The sequence below is a fragment of the Trematomus bernacchii genome, unplaced genomic scaffold (assembly GCF_902827165.1).
Source record: "Trematomus bernacchii unplaced genomic scaffold, fTreBer1.1, whole genome shotgun sequence".
NCBI lineage: Eukaryota > Metazoa > Chordata > Actinopteri > Perciformes > Nototheniidae > Trematomus > Trematomus bernacchii.
This window is the reverse complement of record NW_022988007.1, coordinates 3914036-3941926: the sequence shown is the minus strand read 5'-3', so window position 1 is coordinate 3941926 and position 27891 is coordinate 3914036. Positions and strand designations below refer to the sequence as shown.

General features: G+C 41.4%; 1 protein-coding gene across 2 annotated transcripts; it reads left to right on the top strand.

The window, feature by feature from the left end:
* The first annotated feature begins 3787 nt into the window (after positions 1-3787).
* Positions 3788-20879, top strand: sytl2a (synaptotagmin-like 2a). 2 transcript variants are annotated; one of them, XM_034117257.1, is made up of 18 exons: positions 3788-3854; positions 6353-6530; positions 6832-6986; positions 8449-8572; positions 9498-9555; positions 9659-9767; positions 10863-11426; positions 11896-13698; positions 14701-14802; positions 15019-15107; positions 15333-15434; positions 15788-15957; positions 16178-16280; positions 16366-16527; positions 16613-16709; positions 16789-16894; positions 19849-20054; positions 20439-20879. In XM_034117257.1, the coding sequence occupies exons 2-18, from the start codon at positions 6430-6432 to the stop codon at positions 20579-20581; spliced, it is 4194 nt and encodes a 1397-aa protein (XP_033973148.1). In that variant the 5' UTR covers positions 3788-3854; positions 6353-6429; the 3' UTR covers positions 20582-20879. The 2 variants fall into 2 exon arrangements, with proteins under 2 accessions (XP_033973148.1, XP_033973149.1); XM_034117258.1 differs by having other exon boundaries at positions 3834-3854; positions 6358-6530.
* The last annotated feature ends 7012 nt before the right edge of the window (positions 20880-27891 follow it).

Here is a 27891-nt window from a genome sequence, read left to right as displayed (position 1 = left end):
CTTTGAAATGATTTCTGATAATCCATGAGTAAACAGACGGATAATCCATGCTTTTCCGTTTCTAGATGTCAGAGCTAGAGTGTAGCTTCACTCTAATGCAACATTACATGCGCAAAGCCCACACCTTTTTGTTTCACAATGAGTGTGTGTGGGGGACTCCCCCTTCGATTCTATTGGCTCTAACGGTCAGAAAGAGGTGTCAACCATCAAAATCGACTAATGGATTCCAGAGATATGAAAAAAAAACAATTTCCACCCAAATCACCTCAGAGGTGGAGTGTTTTTGGCTAAACCTCTCTAAAAAGGTCAAATGTCACTTGTTTTGCCTCAATCTTGATACAGGGTACTTATATGTTGTACTTTGGATTCCTAAAGCTTTTAGTCTACCATCCCATCATTCAAGGGTAGTTTTCACTATAAGTAATGTTTTTTTTTAGGCGGTGGTAAGAATTGACCTTTTTTTACCATGTTCCATCTGAATTTATTCTGACTGAGAAAAATCTATATTGATTCTGACACTTCTACATCCAACTCACAGATGTAACCTTGCTAACTTTGATAAAAGAAATTATTCATATAACCCTTTTAGAATTAAGTTGTAGTCATTTGTTTTGGGCATGTCATTTTCGAGCCTGAAACATGAAAAACAGGCTTGGTGCTTAACAGGTTATCAACACAACGCAGAGACCGCTTAACCACACCGGTTACACTTCCTTCAGATAATGTGTCTCCTGTCACTCAAATACTTTGGCAGGTCTTTGTCTGAGATATGCCTGTTTTATTCATCATTATTGTAAGTACTAGATGGTTTGGTTGGTTATGGTAAATTCTTGAAATTGTTGTGTAATATGTATAACTGTCAATCAATCAGGCGTGTAGAAGAGCAGTGGACCTGTGAGGATGGAGCTCTCCTGCCCTCCTCTGGTGGAAAGGTGTAGCACATGACTTGGGCAGCAGGTTTTTTGCTGGTGTGTTCTTATTGCTCTTTGCTGTTTATGTCTTGTGTTCCTTTATGTGTTAATAATTGAGTTCCTAGACTGTTAACCACCATGGGGCAGGGAAACATTGGCATATATTTTATTTCACCAATATATATTAAAATTACAATACACGCCATTCCAGCAGACAGAAAATAACTACTATAAGATTAAAAAGTCCAAGTGGAGGAAAAGGGTTGACGATTAGAGAAGAGAACAGACTTTTTGAAGGCGGAGAGAGTGTTGGCCCTCCGGGTGTGACATACGAACAGAAATGAACAAAAAATCTTACATGTGCAAATACAGTAAAGAGAGTATTTTTTTATTCAGTGAATAATTTATTCATTTATAAACTCTACTTTTAATGTAGAATCATATATAGCATTTGAATTGCTAATTCAACAATTAATAAGTGTATGAATTGATTGATTTATTATAGTTGCCTGTAAATGTAAAGATACCAGCTTATGTCGTTTTTGTAAGTAGTAATTATATGTGGATATTGTGACCATTGAAATGACTCCCTTTGCACGAGACATCTTACCATGTTGCTGTATTTCTTTCATAGATTTTAATGGAATATAAAACAATAAAGGAGAGAGTAGCCTCGGCTATAATACAAACCCCAATTCCAATGAAGTTGGGACCAGAGTTGGGTGTAACGTGTTACAGAACGTAATCTGCGCGACTTGCACGTCCACATCTCCTGCAGTGCTGCATAAACATGGCTGAGTCAGCGATAACTTTCGAGGGGTGGAGGTATGCCCATTATTTTGAGTTCGTCCGAAGAATAGACAGGAATGTGACGGTGAGGTGCAAACTGTGTCCAGGCCAGAAGCTGTTATCCACTGCTGTAAACACCACGTCAAACCTCAACAAACACCTGCAAAGAACACATGCTAAGGTGAAGCTAATAGCTAAGGACCCCCGAACCCAGAGTGAGGATGTTGTGAGTGCGCCGTCGCCGACTCCGAAGCAGCAACAATTACCGGTAACCAAAGCAGAGATGGACAGGCTTGTAGCATCCTTCATAGTAGAGAAAATGTTGCCCATTTGCACAGTGGAATCAAGTAGTGTAATATATTACTTTTTTTTTAAAGTAATATGTAATATGTAATATATTACTTTTTTTTAGTAACGACCCCATCTCTGGTTGGGACGTAGTGTAAAACGTAAATAAAAATAGAATACAATGATTTGCAAATCCTTTTCGACCTATATTCAATTGAATACAGTACAAAGACAACACATGTCATGTTCAAACAGATAAACTTGAGTTTTTTTTGCAAATATTCACTCCTTTTGAATTTGATGCCTGCAACACGTTCCAAAAAAGCTGGGACAGGGGCAACAAAAGACTGGGAAAGTTGAGGAATGCTGAAAAAACTCCAGTTTGGAACATTCCACAGGTGAACAGATTAACTGGAAACAGGTGAGGCATGACTGGGTATACAAGGGGCATCCCCGAAAGGCTCAGTCGTTCACAAGCAAGGGTGGGCGAGGGTCACCACTTTGTGAACAACTGCGTGAGCAAACAGTCCAACAGTTTAAGAACAACATTTCTCATCGTGCAATTGCAAGGAATTTAGGGATTTCATCGTCCATAATGTCCTCAAAAGATTCAGAGAATCTGAGCAAATCCCTGCACGTAAGCGGCAAGGCCGAAAACCAACATTGAACCTGTGACCTTCGACCCCTCAGGCAGCACTGCATTATAAACCGACCTCATCCTGTAAAGGATATTACCTCATGGGCTCAGGAACACTTGGAACACCATTGTTAGTGAACACAGTTCGTCACTACGTCTACAAGTGAAGGTTAAAACTCTACCATCCAACGCCATATATCAACGACACCCAGAAACTCCGCCGGCTCCTCTGGGCCGAGCTCATCGGAGATGGACTGACACAGAGTGGAGAAGTGTGCTGTGGTCTGATGAGTCCACATTCCTAATTGTTTTTGGAAATCATGGACGTCGTGTCCTTCGGCTAAAGAGGAAAAGGACCATCCAGATTGTTATCAGCACAAAGTTCAAAGCCAGCATCTGTGATGGTATGGGGGGGTGTTAGTGCCCATTAATGCTGAAAGGTACAGACAGGTTCTGGAGCAACATATGCTGCCCTCCACGAGACGTATTTTTCAGGGACGTGTTAGAACAGCGTGGCTTCGTAGTGAAAGAGTGGGGGTACTACACCGGCCTGCCTGCAGTCCAGACCTGTCTCCATTGAAAATGTGGGGCGCATTATGAAGCACAAAATACGACAACAGAGACCCGGACTGCTGAGCAACTGAAGTCGTACATCAAGCAAGAATGGGAAAGCATTACACCTACAAAGCTCCAACAATTGGTGTCCTCATTGAGTGTTGTTAGAGGGAAGGTGATGCAACACACTGGTAACATGCCCCTGTCCCAGCCAGCCTTTTTGGAATGTAAAAAACGAGTGAATATTTGCCAAAAAACTGAAGTTTATCAGTTTCAACATTGCATTTCTGCTATTTAATGACTGTTTTTAAATGCCGTTTTTAAATGTGTTTCCACTGCACTATTTCTTAATGCTCTTAATGTCTTTCATTTTTGTAAAGCACTTTGAATTGCCTTGTGTTGACAGGTGCTATATAAATAAACTTGCCCTGCCTTACCAACAGGTGAAATAACAGCACTGTAGAGTAGTGTGTGTCTTCAGTGAACATGCAAGCTGCAGAAGGTGCTGCTCCTCCCCCTGCTGCACCCCCCACCCTGCTGCTCCTCCCCCTGCTGCACCCCCCACCCTGCTGCTCCTCCCCCTGCTGCACCCCTCACCCTGCTGTCCCCCCCCCCTACAGCTCCTCAGGGTCAGTCTCAGGAGAGCTCTCCGGCAGCGAGGAGCCCTATCAGAGGTGAGCTGACTGCTTTCTGTCTTTTAGTGAGCCATGGATCCACTCTGTGTGTTGTTGTTCCTTCACTCTTACTGCAGTTTGGCAGAAATATGTATAAAGATGTTACTCAGTGCACTTCTCTCTGGAGATCTATACCTTTGTTATTGTCATCTGGTAGCAGATCCTTAAACCACTAACATATTATGAGCCACTCTGCTAAGTCATGTTCACATTCCTCATAGGAATATGGTGTCGATTTTTTATAACGAAACTCTACTTCTTCATAGTTCTTAATCCACCAGAAAAGATATGTTTGATAGCAATAATTAAAATCCATGACCGCCTTTTAAATCCAATCAAAGTCATATCCGTTGCAGAGAAACATGCTGTTAGATGACCAGTGTGTGGATGGACAATCCTATTTTAGGTCACATTAACATGACATGAATTGCAGCTCTCTCTTTAGATGATGAAGTTAGATTAAAGGATATACAATACACTATAAAACATCGACCTGAGCATTTTCTTTTGCCCATATTAGGGAGTGCTTAAAACATAGTTACATTACTTTTAACCCATATTTACATTCATAAGTGCATGTCATACAGCTACACAGTCCTCTGCTGTTAGTCTTTGCTTTTCAACACTTGGATTGGACTTAGTGTTCAGTCAGTGTAAGTCAATGGTAGAAGTAAGGCTTGTGACACCAGTCCAGCTTTGAGTCTTTTCAGCAAATGCACTTGCAATACTTTAGCTTGTTAAATCTTGTTTTCTTAAAGGAAGTTATGGAGAAATAAATCAAACAACAACAAGGAAATATATCCTCTGTCTTCTAGATAGACTTTTGGAGAAACAGGACATGCAACATTCTTCTTTTAAAATGAAGAACTCCCACATAAACCTGCATGAGCTCACAGGAAAAGAGCATTTGATTCAAGCCTCCTTACAGCGCAGTCCTCACGCAGCCTTGTAATGGAGAAGAGGAGGCGATTACAACGTTCCTAACTCGGATCAAGAATGAACAATGTGAGCCAACCACAACATGGCCTTTTCTAAAACCAAGCTACAATAACATAACTACCATTGTCCTTATAGCAAATGAACAAGAACAAATGTTCACTCAGCAAAGAGAGTATTTAGCAAATAGTGTGCAGGTTATCAACATAAACCTCCACTCAAGTTCCCATCAGATGTCCTCAGAGCTCTCTGGTGGTGTATGGGCATTGTTAGAACACGCAGGCATTCCTCAGACACATCTGATTTGCTCCTGAAGGAAAAGCAGCAGCTTTGTAAAGATTTAAAAAAAAAGTCTAAATCATTATGAAAAAAGAGATTTTGTTTTTCTGTTGGCATGACTACAGTTAATAAACTTAAAGATCAATGCAGTTATTTCTCGTTATGTAATCAAATGTGTGTATGTATTATAACCCTGACACTCTGATAGACAGTAGGTGATAGTAGTGTCTGATAGGAGGGTCAGTGAGAGACAGGGGGGGTCAGTGAGAGGCAGGGGGGGGTCAGTGAGAGGCAGAGGGGGTCAGTGAGAGGCAGGGGGGGTCAGTGAGAGGCAGGGGGGGTCAGTGAGAGGCAGGGGGGGTCAGTGAGAGGCAGGGGGGGTCAGTGAGAGGCAGGGGGGGTCAGTGAGAGGCAGGGGGGGTCAGTGAGAGGCAGGGGGGGTCAGTGAGAGGCAGGGGGGGTCAGTGAGAGGCAGGGGGGTCAGTGAGAGGCAGGGGGGGTCAGTGAGAGGCAGGGGGGGTCAGTGAGAGGCAGGGGGGTCAGTGAGAGGCAGGGGGGGTCAGTGAGAGGCAGGGGGGGTTAGTGAGAGGCAGGGGGGGTCAGTGAGAGGCAGGGGGGGTCAGTGAGAGGCAGGGGGGGTCAGTGAGAGGCAGGGGGGGTTAGTGAGAGGCAGGGGGGGTCAGTGAGAGGCAGGGGGGGTCAGTGAGAGGCAGGGGGGGTTAGTGAGAGGCAGGGGGGGGGTCAGTGAGAGGCAGGGGGGGTCAGTGAGAGGCAGGGGGGGTTAGTGAGAGGCAGGGGGGGTCAGTGAGAGGCAGGGGGGGTCAGTGAGAGGCAGGGGGGGGTCAGTGAGAGGCAGGGGGGGGTCAGTGAGAGGCAGGGGGGGGTCAGTGAGAGGCAGGGGGGGGTCAGTGAGAGGCAGGGGGGGTCAGTGAGAGGCAGAGCACACACAATCTTTGCGTTTGAGTGAAAGTAGCTGCCATAACCTGCTGTTCTGCACTCTCATAGGATATGATACATGTTTCATGGTGGATTGAACTAACATTATTATCTTTGACACACCGACAGTTAAAGAAGCACATGCATACAGACAAAACACACTTAAATTATATCTGTACAACTTAACCAGAGAATAAAAACTGCATACAGAAAACAGAACCAAATACAGAACATGCTGCAGAGGAAAACCTGGCTTAAGGAAAACAAAAGCACTAAGGAGGGCCTCTCAATACATACATGTATACAATGTTTGAAGCACAAATCACTGTGACACTGACTTGATTCAGTAAAGATCAGGACTTCATGAAGAACCGTACGAGCGATGATCATGATCCACCTCTAGACTCACACTGAGAGCAGCACCATGATCGACCTGAGCTTCCTGACGGAGGAGGAGCAGGACGCCATCCTGGCTGTGCTGAGACGAGACACCGAGCTGAAGAAGGCTGAGGAGCAGCGAGTGCTGTAAGTCTCTGAGTCACAGGTTCTGGGTACAGACTAATCTCTTGCTCTGTCAGTTTGATCTGTCACAGCCAGGATGAGTAGAAATGATATCATCTGAATCTTATAGAACGTTAGTAGAACAGTATACTGTAAATTGGCTACCTAAAGATGCAGGTGCAGTTAAAATGTTGCTTGCAGCGCACAGACATGATCTTTAGATTCGTTGCACAAAATGTATGAAATGCTTCAGTTTCTTATACTACCATTTGAAATAAAAGCTCTAAATAATGAAGTAGTGACTGATGGATATGTCTGCCCTCAGGAACCTCCAGAAGATGGTGAATGATAGAGGCCAGCTGAGGTACATGACTGGAGAATGGTTCTACGAGATCAAGCAGCTCCGTCACCAGGACCGCATCCACGGCTCCGAGATCATCAGGGCCTCCATGAGACACTCACATAGACCGCTGACTATATGTGAGTGTTCTTTATCCTGCATGGCTGTTCTATCGTGTAAAAATTGTAACATTAGTGTAATTCCTAAAAATGCAAGTGTGCTTGTGAAGTAAGATAAATCTGGCCTCTGTGTAAAGAAGTGTATGAAGAAGAGAAAACCAGAAACCATCTCTCAAAATCTTAAGCAAAACAAACACTGACATGCTCATCAGAGTGTTGGGTGATTAGCATTAGGACTTTCAGGTCATAAGGATCTCATCATGTGTTGTCTTCTGGTGTGTAATGAACATTTCAGTCTTAGTCAGCATAGCTATGTACGCTATTATGAAAACTCTTATACCCTCGCCTCACCCTGATTGCTGCTCAACAGGATATAAACTCAGCTGATATTTCAGAGCAGTCCAGACCCTGTACCTCTGAGCAGTCCAGACCCTGTAACTCTGAGCAGTCCAGACCCTGTACCTCTGAGCAGTCCAGACCCTGTACCTCTGAGCAGTCCAGACCCTGTACCTCTGAGCAGTCCAGACCCTGTACCTCTGAGCCGGCCAGACCCTGTACCTCTGAGCAGTCCAGACCCTGTACCTCTGAGCAGTCCAGACCCTGTACCTCCGAGCAGTCCAGACCCTGTACCTCTGAGCACTCCAGACCCTGTACCTCTGAGCACTCCAGACCCTGTACCTCTGAGCAGTCCAGACCCTGTACCTCTGAGCAGTCCAGACCCTGTACCTCTGAGCAGTCCAGACCCTGTACCTCTGAGCCGGCCAGACCCTGTACCTCTGAGCACTCCAGACCCTGTACCTCTGAGCAGTCCAGACCCTGTACCTCCGAGCAGTCCAGACCCTGTACCTCTGAGCACTCCAGACCCTGTACCTCTGAGCACTCCAGACCCTGTACCTCTGAGCAGTCCAGACCCTGTACCTCAGAGCAGTCCAGACCCTGTACCTCTGAGCACTCCAGACCCTGTACCTCAGAGCAGTCCAGACCCTGTACCTCTGAGCACTCCAGACCCTGTACCTCTGAGCACTCCAGACCCTGTACCTCAGAGCAGTCCAGACCCTGTACCTCAGAGCAGTCCAGACCCTGTACCTCAGAGCTCTGCTTCACGGCCCTCTCATGTTGGACTGAGGGCCGATTCTCCTCTCCAGGAAGACAGCACTCTGAGCTAGCTGTTAGCATGCTCTTTCAGTAGATATCGCTGCAACATAATACATAGGTGTCTCTGACATAATGTCAACTCACAATATGATGACAATGTTAGTTCATTCTTTTAAATGTTTTTAGATCAAATCCGGGCCATATTCTACATAAAGCACCTTCAAATGAATGAATGCTTGGAGGCTCTATAGAGGCTAGCTGGGATGTGATCATGGAGAGTTATCATTAGATCTGGGTTGTTTTCACATACATCTGTTTGGTAATCATGGCATGAGTTACTATGAATCCGTAACTGTCTCTAAAAGTATCTGTGTGTTGTGTGCTGCAGTGGAACTCTCCCATATGGTGCCTGAGAAGCCCACTTTGGTCAGCAGGGAAAACCCTGAAATGTCCGTCCCCCCTGTGCTCTGTGGGCTCCTCCAGGAGCCCCCCATGCAGCCCAGCAGTGACAGGTGAGTGTGGGACCCTCTCAGTTAAACCCCTTCACCACTCCAGCAGCACTCTGTAGACAGGTTGTTCTACTTTTTAATGATATAAGTTTACTTTATCATGTTTATGTGTTAAGGTTTCATTTTGTAGGGGAATGTTTTAAAAAGTCCTTAAAGAAGTTCATCATTGGCACAGCTCCATTAGGAACTGGATATGCACACAATACTTGTCAGTAGAATCTATTTGACTCTGGTCATTGGATTTGTTTTTAATGAGAAACATATGTATATATATATATGAATATGTTTAGCAGACAAGGAGCAGAATAACAGAGGGATTTGAAATGGCGATTCACTCAATGTATGGTCTTCACACAGAGTTAGCAAACACAAAGCTGCCTCCTGCAGCTTTAAATAAACTGTGAAGAAAAGTCAACAAAGTCAAAAGAGAACATACGGTGTGTATTCTGTTGTGAGCACCATCACATGCTTCAGCAGTAGATTATTTGGGTCATTTGCCAGTGAGGGACTTGTGCACACACTAAATGGATACTTTGTAATTGGCCCCATAATCTTCTTAGAAGGTCAGGTCTCACATGTTCATGTTTTCCACTGCTTCTGAGGAGCGTTTGCACATATCATTGTTGTACTCATTCCGCAGTGACTTTACATGTGAGAATGTACCTGTCTGTTCTTGATAGCAACTACATATATATACATATACAGTTATATATGTATATAACTGTATCAACATTATCCTGTATGAGGAGAAGTATTGTTGTTTCAGCTGGTAAATACACTGCTAAAACAGGCATTGTTAAGAGATTATTATTTAATCACTAACATGAGCATGCACATTTTCCAATCCAAGATGAAATCATTTGCTTTCAAAAGCCTGAAGTTTGAAGTAAATTGTCCACAGCTCTTATTATCATGGTCTATTTTATAGATGTGAGAACCAGAAGTCATTTGAAACACCTAGACCACTTTTACAGTCACCCACAAAGGTAGGATTCTGACTAAAGAAAGTCCAACATTTGAAAAACAGCATGTGCTTCCACATGTCCGTGATTTGCAGATGTTATATGTATTCATTTTCTTTTGTTGAAGCAAAGAAAAAATCCATTCAATAGTGAGGTCATTGCATGTCACACTTTTGAAGAAAAAGACGGTCAGCTATTGGTCGCAGCGGTGGATGACACCCACACACTGAACCAGGGTGAGTTCAGTATTACTTGTTCTAATGAATCAACATGTGTTGTGTTTTGAATTGAGTGGAATGCTTGATGGACAATTCGTGAAAGTTGCATTACAAACCAATGTAAGTATGTATGCTGTTTGACATCTGGGTGTCAGTGCTAGTTTAATTATTTACAAGCTTAAGAACCACCACCATTTGTTGATCTATATAACAGAGACAACCATTATATACTGTATATATCCAAGTTATTCAGCCGAAGTCTTCGTTTTTTCTGCCAATATCTCCAAGTTTGATGAATCCAGTCATAGTGAAATGAGTTGGTGCTCAGGCAGATTTTCCCAGGCAGAGAAGGGAAGTGTGAATACACGAGGCAGCCAGACTAGCCAGAGGATTACAGAGAAGAACATTCCAAAGCCTTAATCTTCACCGCATGACTTGTGGCTGCTAGAAATATTTCCGAGGAACTTAAAACAATGTTTTTGTTGGAGAAATAATATGTTCTGAAAGTTGACGCTGATTTTGCTTCTAGATTTTTGGTGCCAGACAAAACCATTAGCCTTACTTATATGCAAGCCACAGTATTTTTGAAAACAGTGAAACATTCGATTTTTTTCAAATAAACAGTTGTAGGCTTTTTAAACAAAGCACTTCCCAAGACACCTAGTGTAAACTCATACAGAGAACAAATGTAGGCCTGCTTCCTCGAGGTGTCTAAAGGCACCGGCTTAATAAGTCTTTGGATCCTATATTGAAGTGTACCAATACCACATTACAAACATTCTTGTTGTTGGATGATTAGTGGAGGAAGGAAGAACAACGTTTTTGAGCAAATCTTTGAACAGGAACACGTGAAACATAACAAACTTCATAGACCAAAACCTTCCAACATTAATGAAAGACTGCGGTCAAAAGTAATAAGGTCGAAGTGATCTCTTCAGATATGAGGCGATGAAAGAACAATAGAGGCTGATGGTTATGAACATGATTCTGAGTTTGAGGGTTGCTGAAGGTCAGCAGTGATTCAGTTCTCTGTTTGGTTTTAAACACTCAAAGATAAAACACACAGTTGTGTTGTCGGTAAAAATTGTGTACATTTGTTTTTGTCTCATTCAGAATCTTCATCATCATTTGAAAGCCGCTTTTCTTATGCAAGTAGCGCTAATGATAGCCTGATCACCCAGAATGCATCTGTTCTAATGGCAATGCCTGAACACAGAGCATTCAGCATCTGTTCTCATGACTGTTCTGTTGAGAAGGACGGACCCTGGGCTCAGCAGAATAACTCTGCTGCTCTGCGGGGCATCCTCAAGCACCTGTCCCTTTGTAGCCCTGCAGACCCCCTGCTCTCCCCCCTGGACCTGAGTCCAGGGAGCCTGGACCCTCCTGCTGAGGCCTGGATAGACAGGAAGCAGGTGAGGTTCAGCCCCACGGTCGGTCGTCACGACGTGGAGTGGCTCCAGGGGAAGGAGCTGGGAGAGCACAGTTTGCTGGACATCGACTCCAACACTCCCTGTCACACAGAAAATAATAGTGACCTTGAGAAAAGTGGCGGTACCGCCGTTGGTCCGTGTATGCCTTCTCTCTATCAGAGTAGAGTGGATTTACAGGAAGGTGAACTCAGTTGCAAAAATGAGGCAAACCTTCAAAAGCAAGAAGCTGGCCAACAGGTCCTTGGTGGTAAGAGTTTTATTCAAAACCAATCAATCAACTAAACAGCCAATCAATCAATCAATCAAACTAACAACCAGTGACTCATTCATAAACATTTAGACATCCTGCCCATGCATGTTCTTGCTTGTAGCTCTGTTATGCCTGCTTATAGAGAGTGGTGGATAAGAAAAGGAAGAAATCACCTGTTTTATTTGGCTTTACTGGGTTTGAATGCAAACTGATATGGCATTGTGCCTTGTGCCATGTGTTGAACTCTCCCCATTGCTTTATTATATAACTCAATATGACATTGCTTATCCCAAAGTAGTGTGGCTGAAGTGCTTTCTTAATAATCTACACAGACAATGTGTTTTTTTGATAATGGGTCATAGAAACAAAACTTGATTTGATTTGAGGATATTTTAAATGATACTGTGCAGTGTAAAGGGGATACAATGTACATGACTGATACATGTTGTACTTGCTCTCTTTGCAGATGTCTCTGAGCAAAATCATTCAGAGTTTATAAGCCCTGCCGTGACCACACTCATTTCTGCTGGGCCTCCCTCTCAGGCCACAGACTGGCACCATGGATTCCACAATCATCCCCCAAAAATGCCTGAACAAAAAACTGACATTGCTGTTGAGGAGACCCAAGATACCAAGCCGTCTACTGGCAGCTCAAAGGGCTCATTTCATTCTGTCTCACCAAAGCCTAGACAAAGACTGCTCGGATTATTTAGACGAGAGAAAGAGAAAACTGATGAAGTACAGACAGGACAAAAAGAAGAGGCGAAGATACCTCAGCAGAAGGAACAGTGCAGAACCAAGAACCTCTCTCCACGTGCTGCAGATACGACTGTGGACGAACCTGCAAGTGTTAAACAAGAAGCTAAAGCTACAGAGACGACAGAGGTCAGAACACTACAACTTACAGCACTGCAGAACACACCCTTTAAAGAATCAGTGCCCTCAGTAGATGCAGACAATCAGCGGGAGGCAGCAGAAGGCAGATTTGTTGAGCTTCCAGAGAGACTGTATAATCTGAAAGCTTTCTGGGAGAGGGAAAACACTGGCTCGAAAGTAATTATACCTGGAGAAGAGGCAAAGTGCAAAGACATCCCCAATAAAGGAATAGATGATGTAATTGGCCATAAGTCTAACATTGATGAGAAGAGCATAAACAACAATCTCTCAAATCAAATGGAAATGACAGTTAAGGATGCTGTCAGCACGTCCCCACAGACCAACTGTGGCTTATCAGTAGATTTATCTAAAGAAGATGGCACATATAGAGCAAACCCAGTCCTCATCGATGAAGAGACAGATGACTCCCAAACAAGTTCACTAATGGAGTCACAGATTTCTGAGCCACAGAGAAACATCATCTCTCCTGTAAGCTTCAAAACCCAAAAGCAACAACCGGATATTCCAGTTCCTCTTCCCAGGCAGTCTAGTTCCAGTCCTCAAGAGGACAGACCAGCCAAGAGTAGTGAGGTTAAGGATCTTTGGAAGAAGGAATATAAGGGACACAGGGTAGTCGCTGCAAGAGCCAATAGTACTGTGGTTACACAGTCAACATCTCACCAATACCAAGAAAAGGATGAAACAGAATATGAGGAAAGGCCTCTCAGTCCTATCAAATCCCAAAATGAAAGATCAAAAGACCAGGATGATGAGATAAGGAAGACTCCATCTAAGACCTGTCATCCAAGGGTCCTACCAAGAGAGTCCTCCATTCCTCAGAGATCCAAACTGGGAGGCCCTCAGCTAACAACGTTCCCAATAGACATCGACCCCCAAGCTAAGGTGGTTGAAGAGCAACATAAGAAGCCAACACCAGTTCCTAGACAGAAGAGTCCATCACATGAAGCGAAGCACACAGTGCCGACTGACTCTAAATCCAGCATAGAAGTCTCCTCTTGTCCTCTCCCTTTACCTCCTGAGGACGTCCACACACAACAAAGTAGTTTAAGTTCCTTTACTTCACCTCTATCTAAAAAAGCTCCAGAGAAGAAGTTGGGTACGTTTACACGCCTGGCCAGATCTTTCATTCCTCAGGACTATCAGCACTACCTGGGGCCTCAGGAGAAGGCCCATGTCCCGCTCTTTAAGCAGGAGACCTCTGCTGAAGCAAAGAATGATGCGGGTCACAAACCACAGGATGCCCTCACACACTTCAGTCCCACTGAAGGGAGTCCTCACAAAGTCAGTTCTTGGAGGGTGCAAAATAAAGAAGAAAATTCCAGCCAAAACACAGCGACCCGGGCCAGGTCTCTGTCCCGGGCCAGTCAAGGCAGTGAGCTTTCAATTCTTTATCATTTACATTTCCTTCTTCTAGATTAGATTCACTTTAATGATCCAACATTGGGATTTATTTTTCAGAAGCATGGAAAGAGAAATGAAAAATGAACAAACAGTTCATGTTTACATACTAACAATAGAAAGATAGGAAGATTCTTGTACAGTATATAGAAGTCACAATATATCAAAACACAATACAAAAATATAAAGAACAAGTAATAAAACACTATAGTAGACTAAACTACTACTAAAACGTAATAAACTATAAACATAGGATATATGAATACATTACAAAGTGTGCGAGGTAGTTGCAGCTTAAACTCAGTACAATATGCACAAAATGTTCAGGGTTTAGGACGGGAGAAAGACACAGTGACATCTGATTAAACAGAAACTAAACTCTGGATGGAGCTCCAGAGGGAGGTGTGCAGGGTTCTAGCTGGTGGCAGGAATGACTTCCTGTATCCATGATTAGAGAAGGAGCTCCGCTGTCTGTAAGCAGGAGGAGAGGGTGGGCAGGATAAAGAAATGGATACACACATTACCATGACAGTGAGTGTGAGAGCTGAGAGTATCGGCCCTGACAACTTCCTCACTCATCTCAATTCACCTTTTGTATTTCCCCTTCTAACATATAATACAGTTTAGATTTGGATAGCCTTTAACCAGTATAAATCAATTTTGTTTTTGTTCAATGCAGTTGTTTGTTTTGGTTGACTGGCTTTTTGTGATTAAAGAACTGCTAATGCCGTAGATATGAATAAAACCCAAATCTGGTGATTGTCCCCAGTGTTCACCATGATGATAGCAAAGCCACTGTTTTGCATACTGAACTGATTTACTAAGCGTTATACCTGCCTAAAATACTCGACCAAAAATAAACTGGCCATTATTTTCCATATATTTAGACAGAAGCATTCAGTTTTAGATGGTTGTTAGTAAACCAGAAGTTGTGCTGAGCGTACTTTTCAGAGCTAATTTTTTTCATTTGTGGCAGGTTATGATGACGCCTCTAGTCCCGTGATCGCAGCCCTGAAGAGGTTATCTTCAAGGAGCATGTCATCATCTAAAAGTCTGGAAAACCTCAGCTCACAAACAAGTAACAGAACAATTCTTCTTCAGATACTGTTCTTTAAAGTAGCTTAAGGTCAGAAAGCTACTTCATTATTATTTCATTTGACGTGATATCATTTATATGGGAATGTATGTGAATAATATTGTCTCTTCTTAGGAGAAGAGTGGACCGGAAATAAACCAAGAGAACAAATGAATCAGAGTGTGAAAAACATGAAACTCTTGGTCCTCTTTCTTCCAGGTTGCTCACTCCCTCCATCAGCCTCAACTCTGCCCAGCTCTGAGCAGATGAGAGGCAGTGTGTCAGTGACTGCTCTTCAGAACCACCAGGTGAATACCCAGAACTGACTTTTGCCATCACAAAAAAAGTATGATCTCCAGTGTTCAACATCTGCACTGCAGTGAGGGGAGTGATGCCTTTACCACTTCAGCTTTCACAGAACTCTCGCATCATTCATTATTGCTGAGTTCACAGAGGTTTTTTTCCTGTATGACCAATTTTCTTTTTCTAGGTTTATGTGTTTAACTGTCATTCATGCTCTTCTCTGATATCAGACAGACAGTGACACCTTTGAGACCAACTTTGGCTGGAGAAGAAACACAGGGAGCTCCACGTCTAACCTCAGCCTCTCCTCAGGAATGGCCTCCATGTCCTCTGTATGTCCACATGCAGATCACTAGATAATGATGTTTCTGATTGAAAAAGTCCTCCCTGTCTATGGCTCACAACTCCATCGGTTCATACATAAGACATACATCTTTAGAAATGACTCACCATTCAGGGGTTTTAAAAGCTCAACTATTTCTTAAAACAGCTGGTCACTGTAGATAGATTTTGTGTATTTTATGAATTGTGTTGACCAAAATAAACAACAGCAATATTTCAAGAAGGATCATTTAAAGTAAGAAAATGCTTCATATGGGGTTACGGGTCAAAAGACAAACGTAAAAAAAAGAAAGACAATCAAAGTAATGAAAGCAGTGATGATTGTTCTCTCTGTGATGAGCAGGTCGGCGGCAGCACCAGCAGCATCTGCCCTGCAAACTTTGGAGACGTTGAAGTCCAGGGAAGCATCCAGTTTGCTGTGAACTACATCCAGAAGCTTGGAGAGTTCCACGTATTTGTTGTGCACTGCAGGGACCTGGCCGTGGCGGACAGTAAGAAGAACAGCTCCGACCCGTAAGTGCTTGATATTTCTGCAACATAAAAATGGCAAAGGTAGAATAAATATCATTCAGCGACTTGGGTTGTAGAAATGGCACTGTTTGATCAGAAAGGAGGCTGAAACATTTGAAATGGAACTGTACATTTATTACCTCTTGTTGTCATTTGAAGAATGTTTAAAATTTGACTCTAAATGTTGTTTCTTGAGTTGTCTGTCTGTTCTCATCTTTTACAGGTATGTGAAATGTTATCTTCTTCCTGATAAAACAAAGTTAGGAAAGAGAAAAACTGCTGTTAAAAATAAAACTTTGAACCCCACCTACAATGAAATCCTCAGGGTAAGAATTTAGTCTTTTACAAATTTCAAATGACATGTATACTTTATTTTACAAACGTTGTTGTTGCCTGCTTTCTCTTTCATAGTACAAAATCATAATGGGAGGGTTGAAAACTCAGAGTTTGAACATCTCGGTGTGGCACAACAACACTTTTGGGCGGAACAGCTTCCTTGGTGAGGTGGACCTGGATCTGTCAGAATGGGACTTCAGCAACACACACATAAATGAATATGCACTTAAAGCCAGGGTAAAGGCTTCGTTTCTTCTACACACATGATAGAGCATGATAGAAGTGTTTGGATGATTTTAACTCACCCCGCTGAATCCTTCAGGTCTCAGCACAAAGTCCAGCATCTTCTCCTTGGCGGCAGGCGGACAGCAGGGGACAGATGAGAGTGGCTCTCAGGTTCCTGCCGCAGACGTCTCACAGTGAGCACATGACTCCTCACATGGGATCCATTCCATTCTTGGAGTTGGACTGCTTATTTTTGTCTGATTGCATCCACAGGTAAGAGGACATCGAGGATGGAGACTGGTGAGGTGCAGATTTGGGTGAAAGACTGCAAGAACCTTCCTCCGGTCAGAGGAGTTATTATTGACCCGTTTGTGAAATGGTAGGATGTCCTGCAAACTATACATGGAGACACTAAGAGTTAGAATAGTAAGAACAATCAATACATTCATAAACATTATGAATGGTTGATTGATCTAATTAATCATAAGAATAACAAGAAAATATTAAAATAAATGTATAACATAACTGAGAGATTTTGAAATATGCCAAAACATTTTTATAACACATCCTGTTATTATGTCATTTTATTTAATTTTGTTTTCTTTTCACATTAATATATATTGGTTTATTGAAGGTCGTTCTTTTCTTCATTCCAGCAGTTTCACTAAAACAATTGTGTCAGTCAAGATAGAGCCAGTCATGTGATTGGCTTTCAACAAAAGCCAATCACGCTGTGAGATAAAAACAGACAACGACCTTTAAAGCTCACCTATTATGCTATATTTGAACAATATATTGTAGGGCCATATCTATACAAAACATGTCTCTGAAACGTTTTGCTCAAAATACCAAACAGATCACCCATTGTAGCATGCCTCATACCCCTCTATTTCAGCCCTTTTACTAAAAGTCCCTTTGGAGCGTCCACATGCATAGGCCTGTCGCGATAAGCAATTAATTGACTCGATAACTTTTCTGACCTCGATAAATTGCCGTTTACATGCACGTTTGTTTACATAAAGATGTGACCGGCCACTCTACCGGCCCGGCGTGCTGTGTCTGCCGGCCAGGCGCGCTGTGAGGGGCGGGGCTCACACACAGCCAGGTCAGGACACTCCACGTGCAGCAGTGGAGCAGCCAAATGAATAATATAGACACAAGCAGGAGACAACGTGTGACTTACTCGAGGGGAATTTGAAGTTAAATGGAATTGGTTGCAAAACTCCACATCTCCGGTGTGGGAATATTTTGGATTTAAGCCAAATCACTGAGGCGAACCTACGGACTTGAATGAGCCGGTATGTCGCATTTGTTTAAAAAAGGTAGCAACAAAAGCTAGTAATACGACCAACCTGAAACACAACCACCCCATTCCGTTTTCCCAGCTGGGAGCAAACATGGCAGCTGGAGATGGAGAGCCCCCACCTTCCCGACAGTTTACAATCAAAGATGCATTTGCCCGACAATGCAAACATGTTGGTGTTCCTTGCTCGAAAACTTTTAAAAATAGATTTGCATATGGCCTGTTGAGGCATCTGGGTCTTTGTATGGACAGTGGACTGCACACTTGACTGTTGTTTTAAAAGGAGTTTTGTTTTGCTTGTGAGACAATGTGTGCACATATTTATTTATTTATTTATATATATATATATATATATAGAGAGAGAGAGAGAGAGAACTCTGTTTTCAAGCCTGAGTCTATTTAATTTATTGTTTTGGTTGTGTGTGATTTAACCTGTTAAGCCCGAGAGACCCCGGTACCGGGGCCCTCCCGCAACATCTTGCAGGAAACAGTGTCTGAGGGCATGTTCATTTAATAAAACTATGAATGTTTTATATCCATGTAACGAGAAGAAACTCATCTAACTGATCATTTTACGCTAACATGGCTTACCTGTGTCGTAGTCTGGTCAAAAGTGGTCTTCAATGGCATTAAAACGATAAAAACGCTGCTGAAGTTAATCCATAGGTTAATCCAATGTGTCTGTGTCCCTTTGAAATGATTTCTGATAATCCATGAGCATTAAAACTGCTTTTTCGTTTCCAGATGTCAGAGCGAGAGATAGGTTCACAAAACTGCATGCGCGAAGCCCCCACCTTTTTTTTTTTACCATGTGTGTGTGTGGGGAAATTCCCCTTCGATTCTATTGGCTCTAACGGTCAGAAAGAGATTTCATTCGTCAAAATTGACAAAGGGGGGCCAGAGATATGGAAAATCCACCCAAATGACCCCAGAAGTGTTTTTTTTTGGCTAAATCTCTCAAAACATTTCAGATTTCACTTGTTTTGCATCAATCTTGATACAGGGTACTTATTATATGTTGTACTTTGGATTCCTAAAGCTTGTAGTCTACTAACCCATCATCCAAGGGTAGTTTTCACTATAAGTAAAAAAGAATTTTTGGACGGACACTATAATTTACAGTTTTTTACTATTTTCAATCTGAATTTTCTTTAAAATAAAAAACATCTATATTGATTCTGACTTTTCTACATCCAACTCACAGGTTTATCATTACTTTGAGAAAAAAGATTATTAATTTAACCCTTTTAGAAGGGAAGATATGGTCATTTGTTCTGGGAATGTCATTTTCGAGCCTGAGACCTGAAAAACAGGCTCAGGGCTTAACAGGTTAATTAGTTTTCTATAATTTCATTTATTTGTTTTATTTATTATCTATAATTTATATATTTTAATATTATTTCACATTTCATTTGCAATGTTGAATGTTCAATAAAAAGTCCTGTTTGAAAGGATGTACTTGAATTATTATTATATATTATCATTATGTCAGTGGTCTAAAATGGTCTTACAACGGTGCCGACAATATTATCGTTTATCGCAATAATTTCCGGGAAAATTAATTATCGTGACAGGCCTACACATGCAAGCAGTGAGCTCCGCTCTCTCTCTCGCGGGTTTACCACAAGGACAGTACCTTTTATATCCGGCTTCTTTACGCATATTCTCTCCAGAAAAGTGATAGCTCTGAGTGTTAGCGATACTTGCTAATGTAAACATGACCATATTACTTCCAAAACACGTCGTGCATTGTTTCTGATACAGTGACGTTTCTGATAATGCCATGTATAAAAGATATCAAAAAGTGCATTTTGCACAACAGGTGACCTTTAATATAAAACGTGCCTGATTAAATTCAATATGACCTGTTAGTGTGAGATGGAGCAGGATACACTCACATTTACAACATAAGCTAAGATTCTATGGTTATATTACATATTTTTCAATATGTATTTGATTTATTAAGTTTATAATACCTGATTTATTTAGTTTTGAATAGTTTGTGTCTCCTTCCTTTCATTTTACTCAAGTACCGTGCTTCCTGACACGAGCCGAAAAATCAGTCAAAAGACGCGTGTGGTGAAGCGGACGGCCAACCCCATGTTTAACCACACCATGGTGTACGACGGCTTCCGGCCGGAGTACCTCAGGGAGGCCTGCGTGGAGATCACAGTGTGGGACCACGACCGCCTCAACAACCACCACATCGGTGGTCTGAGGCTGGGGTTAGGCACAGGTGAGACCCCCCGCTATCACTCTTCTGCTGGGTTGGGGGGGGGTACAGATTCTTACCTCATGTGGTCAATTTGTGATTTGTGATGTTGGGCAATATGAATACAATAATAAAATGAGCATTGGTTTTAATTGGTTTGAACATGGTCACATGGGATTAAAGTGTGATCAGAATGTGCGTTCAATTAGTTTATGCTGAGTGTGCATACTGTCCAGATAATGAACAGATCAGACATATTGCCTCTTCTGGAGATGGTATGCAATAAACACTCTTATTTATCACAGCGAGGGCTGTTTGCGTAGATGTAAATTGGGTATTTGTTTCGGCCTCACGCTCAATTAGTAGTTGTTTTAAATGTGTGTGTCATTTGTGTTGCGCTGTGTTCAGGGAAGAGTTACGGGACGGAGGTGCTTTGGATGGATTCAACGCCAGATGAAGCAGATTTATGGCAAAGGATGTTACAATCTGATGGTGAATGGGTGGAGGATGTTTTACCTCTGAGGAAGTTGGTGATGGCAAAAAGCATGTGAAAGTGAGATTGTATAAAATGTGTTGATAAATATGATGAAACGTTACGAGAGCACAGCATGTGGATGGATCTACAACACTCTGTCTGATGGGTATCGTATCTGTATAACTGATGATCATCGTGTGGTACTTTGGTATTTAGAGCCATAACTACGAGTTAAATTTGTCATTTAAAAAATGTAAGTAATTATTTAGAATACATGTACAAAATGGGAAGAGGATACAGTCTAAATGTTTAACTATATACAAAGTTAAATTCTGATAGAGCACTAATGATATGTAAATTATCCTGTTGTTCAATTATGTGATGATTGCATCAATAAACAGAATATTATTGTTACTTTTAAATTTGGTTATGGATGTAATGGGTACAGTGTAGAAAATAGACAGTACAGTTGAGTCATTGATATTAAATAACAGAAAAATTATTAGATTGATCATAGTTTTACATTCAGCCATGAGTTTTGCACCTACAGTGTCATGTGATGCACATTATTCATTATGTGTAGATACAGTATTTCTTGCACCGAAATGGGATGGGCACCTAAACCTGGTATTATTGCAGTGAACAAACACATTAAAACTTCTTTCGGTTAACTACGATGCTTTTACACCGCTCACTCTGCTGCTGACACGCACCTCATCTGCCCCAGTTACACACAAACCTCTCAAGATGGCACTCGTAGCTACCCACATTCAAAAAAGATCTTCAAGTGACCGCTTGCTCCTGTTTACAGACCTGCTGCGATACTGTCCAGTGTGATAGTGATGCCAAGTCACGACTTTATATAACAAAATCTATTCAAACCAATGCTTTAAATGTACAGATATGATCATAACAGTTAATGAAAAGTAAATGTAAGAGTAGCATTGCCCTTTGTCTTCAAGCTGTATAACTGTTAAGACAATTAATGGCTGTACAGAATTTGTAATTAAATACTAAATGTAAGTGTACTTCTTAGGGATGTGCATCTCCATCACTGAGGCCGATGCGATGCGCATCTCGATACGTTGCCAACGATACGATACATTAACGATACATTTGAAACACCAGGCGATGCGATACGATCAAGCGGCAAACTCTGGAGAAGAGCCGGGACGCCAATACGGAAGTGCCACAAACTGCAGTTCATATATTGGCCGATAGGCGATGACTGCAGAAAGGAGCCATTTCCATAGACCCCCATGTTAAAATGCCCAATTTTACAGCAGAAAAAAACATGTTTCTACCCCTGGATGCAATAGATATTATTATGGATATAGTTAGATTCCACCTTCATGATTATGAATCTGTGAGTGAATTGTTTTCTAACACGACCCTTGTTAAATGTTAAAACGGGACCCAATTATCCCAGTGGTGGCCGCCGGAGCTAACGGAGCCGCAGGGGGCTAGCTCCAGCCGGCGTCCAGCTCCAGCCGGCGTCCCGGAGCCCCCTGCGGCTCCGTTAGCTCCGGGCGGTGGAGTCCGGCGTTATAACTGGAGATCAAGGAATGCAGCGAAACGCGGACTTGGTTCGCCTGCAGCCCGCTGTAGTATTAGCTAAATAAATTATGTTGAACAAGGCTTATTAAGCTGAACATCGCCACAATTGTTCTGCTGTGTATCGGTACTTCTTTTATTTTATTAACGTGATGACAAGCATTAAGAATAACAAAAAATAGCTAATTCTCTTGCAGAGTGTCTCGGTTGATTATGAATGTAACGTTTATATAGGGGAACTACACTGTTTTATCAAAACCAAAGTGCCACGCAGTAACTTGGTACAGATGGAGCCTCTTATTTTGGACCCCAGCATACAGCTTCCTGCCTACTGCCAGCCAGTTACCTGCCTAAGACCTGCCAAAGACCAGTATTCAGGAATGTTAGGCCCTCCCACTATTCTCCAATTTCAGGGTTTAACCAGGAGATGGCGCTATATATTAAATAACTATGGCCAAACTAAGACTTAGTTTTTCACAAGAGACAATGCAGATATTATATAAAAAACTAAAGTTAAAATCTTGTTTTTAATGCCCCAAGAGCAATAACATCTTGTCACAAGCTTTTTGGAAGAAAAAGACTGACTCAAGAGACCTGTAGTTGACTAATTACAGGCCTCAATAAAGTTCTGCCATTGGTTGTGAAAAACAACGGTGGACATAGTGGAAAGTGAAATTGAGATTGTCAAATTTAATAAAAATACAAAATAATGTATCTGTGTACGTGTTTTACTATATGTGATCTGCATGCACTTATCAAACATCTAATTAAAGAATGGGGAGGAGCAAAAAACACACACTTCAAGTCAGATCATCACCCGTAACTATTTCAATTACCTCTCAAACAACCTAAACTAGTTATAAATGTTTATTTTAAATAAAGTCTTTATGACTCAGAATATGAATAAAATGGGTTCGTTACAGTTTGTTTTCATCTGATTTCAAATAAACAAAGTCTTGGCTTTCAGAATATTAAACTTGTTTCGGCAAATTTAGATGATAAATACAACTATGAAGCCGACCCCCCTCTGAGTGAATACCTGTTAACTTAATTGTTAACACAATAAAAATGATAACAAGAAAAGTTCATGTTTTATCAAGATGATGGGTTTCCCTAACGCTCAGAGTCGCAACGACTAATTACAGGCCTCAATAAAGTTCTGCCATTGGTTGTGAAAAACAACGGTGGACATAGTGGAAAGTGAAATTGACATTGTCGAATTTAATAAAAATACAAAATAATGTATCTGTGTACGTGTTTTATGTGATCTGCATGCACTTATCAAACATCTAATTAAAGAATGGTAGCTGTACCTCTCAAACAACCTAAACTAGTTATAAATGTTTAGAATATGAATAGAACTTAGATAGATCACTTTACATTTCTGCGAATGAATAGCTTAGCTACTTGGCACTAAGAGTACAGATATGTCTACCCTTTCTTTTCAGAGTGTAATATCTGCATTTTCTCTTTTGGTTTGAATAGGAGAAGGGCAATGGTTATCGATGGTGCTTTTAATGCCTATTGTATACGAACTGTGTGATTTATATTGCTTTTCAAATGCATATAAGCCCCCCATTTACACTGCACTTCCCCGTCAAGAAAATGAATAGCACTTAGTTAGATCACTTTACAGATCAGGTTGGACCAGCCCTGTCGCTACTCTCTGCATTTCCTACTGCAGATAAAAAAAAAGCTACAAATATGTATTTCTTAATAAACTAAATAGGCCACCATTGGTAGCAGTTCTCATTATATACTTCTCAGTAACTGCTCCCCTTAAATTAAATATATTCTGTAGATAAATGTAAACGTTCACCATCCCCCACCCGCCCACTGTTTGTTGCTTTTTGACATGTAAATGGGTAACTACCCCCCTCTGAGTGAATACCTGTTGTACCTGTCCGGGGCTAAGCCCATAGGACGATGCTCTGATGTCATCACCCCTCGCACATTGGTCATATGTTTACAAAAAACGATGTTAACACTTTCTCGTTCTTAATATATGCTATATTTAGGGTCGATATGTGTTGAATTTACTTTAAAATAGCAGATCACTGTGATTCACTTCTCCGCGGCTCCTCCGTGCAGAGAGGCCCCCCCCCGTTGACAATTCACGAGCGTCTAACTCTCTCCCCCCTCCCCCGTCGCACCTTCTAACAGAACCCCCCCCGCCCCCATATCTGGATTTGGCCCACAGACCTAGAGAGTAGCAAAATACAGTGAGTCCTAAACACAAGTAGTCAGGGTTCATTTATAACGCTTATTTTGATTTATTTTTCTCAAATGATGCTGTATGTTTCACTTTCTGAAAGCGTTAGAATCGCACATGAAAAATATTGAAAGCTGCCAGCTGCCCTTGGCCATGTCTTTGGCGGTGATCCAAGCTTCGGTACCACAGTGGATAAAGTTAGTAATACATTTATAGGCTACTGATCAAATGTCAATACATTACATAAGTCTTATTCTCATTCATACTTAATTTATTTCTTCTTCTGTCAGTATGAACACAAAAAACTAACCGGTATTACATTTCATTCTAAAGTTTACGGTCTAAAAAGGTATTTAAAACAGATAATTTGTCGTTGCTTTTGGCATAAGCAGACAGAGGAAACATAACGTTCTCAGTAAGATTCACGAGCGTCTAACTCTCTCCCCCCTCCCCCGTCGCACCACATTAGACAGAATGGCAAGGGGCTGCTTTTGAACTTTTCGTGAAGATGGCCTTATTCATTTTTAATACAACTGAGATGTTGGGAATCTATTTATAGACAATTTATTGTGGCTCAGGTTAAGATTCCTCAAGTGAGAATCCAAACATAAATAGTCTTGCAATGGTCTTTGACAGAAGAGATGGTCCGCCATATTGCTCAACTCCGTACGGCAACCCAACTAGGACACTTGACACAGTGGCTTTTGGCAAAGCACACAAAGAAAACAAAAAAAACCGAGAGAGATGAGTTATTGTTATTACAACGTGACTTCACTATTATTTAACAACTATTTTTATTGGGTTCTTTTATTTGGGGTTAAGTACATTGTCAGAATAAGTGAGAAATGGATTTAACTTCTGTTAGACAGCTATCATACTGAATAAATATTTATGCAAAAATGTATGGCATTAATAATGTATATCTAATTACATTTAAAAATGTATGGCATTAATAATGTATATCTAATTACATTAACTGTGAATGTCTTTCATTTTATTTAAAATGAAATAAAATTACATAAAACATTTTCCATAAAAAAGTTGATTCAAGAACAAATCAGTACTTTTCTTATATGACTATTATTGCTAAATTTGAAAGGTCTTTACCAGCTTTGGAATTATATATATATATATAGCACCTTCTGCCATCCCATCTCTACTGACAATCATTAACACTTAGATTTTATGATATCGTAAGCATCTTCAGTGATTGACTTAAACATTGAGAATGTATTTATTAACTTCTGACATTTTCATATACAAATGTGATCATACACCAACACACTTTTTTTAATTGAGTTGTGCAACATGGCGGACCATCTCGCACATGCGCACATGCATAACATCTCGCACATGCGCATAACAACATGGTGATGTTTTGTAAATGATTACATGTCTTATTTAGCACAGACTATGATCCTATCCGTGACATATGGATCTTAACAAAGATCCGCTATACATTAGTACCAGATATACTGTACACGGACATTTTAGTGAACCAGACCAGCTGTTTCCGCCGGGTCTTCGCTTCCCGGGCATCACGTTGTTTACAAGTGTGTTCAGATGCTAAATAAAAGTTTAGCTTGTACTTTTGATACCCCGCCTCTCGGCACCACAACATCCAGTTTACTGTATTTCACATGAGCGATGTCGAACATTGAAAAGTCCTTATAAAATCTCTGTTATTAGATCAGTACTTTTCTTATATGACTATTATTGACTTGAACACTGAGAATGTATTTATTAACTTCAGACATTTGAAATATTTGAAATCAGATGAAAACAAACTGTAACGGACCCTGCCGTGTTATCTATGATTACTATGCCTTACTGTACATTCATAATTTCAGCCGGAGGTAGGTGGTAGGCGTTGCGGAGGAGCAGATTGCGAGTGAGGTGCCTGTTCTAAACGAACTATTCCAGCTGTTATAAAGCATTAAATACAAAGTAAGCAAGGAATACAGAATGTTTCGTTACGTAACTTTGTTGAGAATGTGGCCATGTACATGTACATAATACATGGGATCATTTGCAGCGACTTGGTCATTGTGGGGAAAAATAACACCCATCCTGATCGTTTCAATGAAGTTGAATACAGAATATTCATATTTGTCAGTGATTTCATGTCAATTCGGCGAACATAAACATCAATGATGATGATTAAATTAGGATTAAAAATCGGGAGAGCCGGCTCGTTCGTTTTTTCCGACTAAACAACATTATTTAAATGATTACATGTCTTATTTAGCACAGACTATGATCCTATCTGTGACATATGGATCTTAACAACAAAGAAGTTGATTTCACATGACTCCAGTGTGGAACCCCACTGCACCCCCTGGTGGATCAATGATCCATTGCAGCTGGCTTCACAATAATTAAATGTATTTATCACGGGGGCGGTATCAAGTCAGACTGGGGGCCGGCCGGCCATCACGGAACGTGCACGAACCGATCACGACCCTCGCATTTTAAACTGTCCAAAATAAGACGCTTCATCTGTAGCAAGAGTAAACTGACAGGCTGCTGTGCCGCATCTCACTCAAAAATCCACACGACTCAACCCAGCGAAAAACCAGTCTCGCGCTCAGCCTTTCATTCAGAATTTCATAGCAAAATAAAAAAATTATATTAAACTAATCTTTCAACATAGTTTAATACAAAAATAAATATTAGGACAAAGCCCTACAAATAACAACAATAAACATAATAAAACAATTAAAATGTTGTATTCAGCCCTGATTAAAACATGACATGCCCATGACGCCGGGTCTGGCTCTGATAGGCCAGAAGTCGGTTTGATTGCATTCGGGCTCGATTGCTTATCCTGTCTGAGTAGCCCGGATGATGTTGCATCGCAATTTTGGACGTCGAATTTTAAACCGAAATTGTGCATTCGAATTTTTTTAACTTGAATTTTTGGGATCTGAATTTGAACATTCAAATTGTTTTAACTTGAATTTTTACATTTTTATTTCACATAGGTAAATTCGGAGCAAAAAAAATTCAGATACATGATTTTCAAAGTAATTATTTTCAATGCTATAAATTCGGTGTCTGATAAAATTCAAATACTTCTGTCTCTTGTTTGGGAGATCAATATACTTTTTCCCTCTTTGCAAATCTCACATCCAAATGTTGTATTTGTTATGAAAAGCCATGGATACCTTTCATTCCACTCACTCCATCTTTTCTGTGTCCAGTTAAAAGACAGGTCATGGGCATCATCAGGTTCGCTAGTGCAGGTGGCACCGGCGGCTGAGGCCGTTGTTGAAGCCTCTTCAGGCTCCGCATCGGCAGGCCTCTCCCTCGGTGTGGAGTTGTCAAACTCGACCCTAACGCCGCTTACAGCCGGCCAACTAAAAGTTGTTCCGTTCACGTTGTCATTTTTAGACTCCTTCGCTTCTTTGCTTGTGAATCCAAAAGCTGTGAGGCTTGGCTGTTATCGTTTCGCCATATATTTTATTACAAAGCCAGAGTTAAAAAAATATCAATATGAACATTTCAAATACGCCGCCGGCATCGCCGCCGTAACCATAGCAACGTAAGTAGCGTGAAGAATCCAGCGCCGCCACCAGAGTTGGGTGTAACGCGTTACGCGTTACAAAGTAACGCGTAAT

Coding starts and splice junctions, on each gene's coding strand:
- sytl2a (XM_034117257.1), top strand. CDS start 6,430: ATGATCGACCTGAGCTTCCTGACGGAGGAGGAGCAGGACGCCATCCTG. Junction 9,768..10,862: donor CACCCACACACTGAACCAGG/GTGAGTTCAGTA, acceptor TGTCTCATTCAG/AATCTTCATCATCATTTGAA. Junction 13,699..14,700: donor GTCCCGGGCCAGTCAAGGCA/GTGAGCTTTCAA, acceptor CATTTGTGGCAG/GTTATGATGACGCCTCTAGT.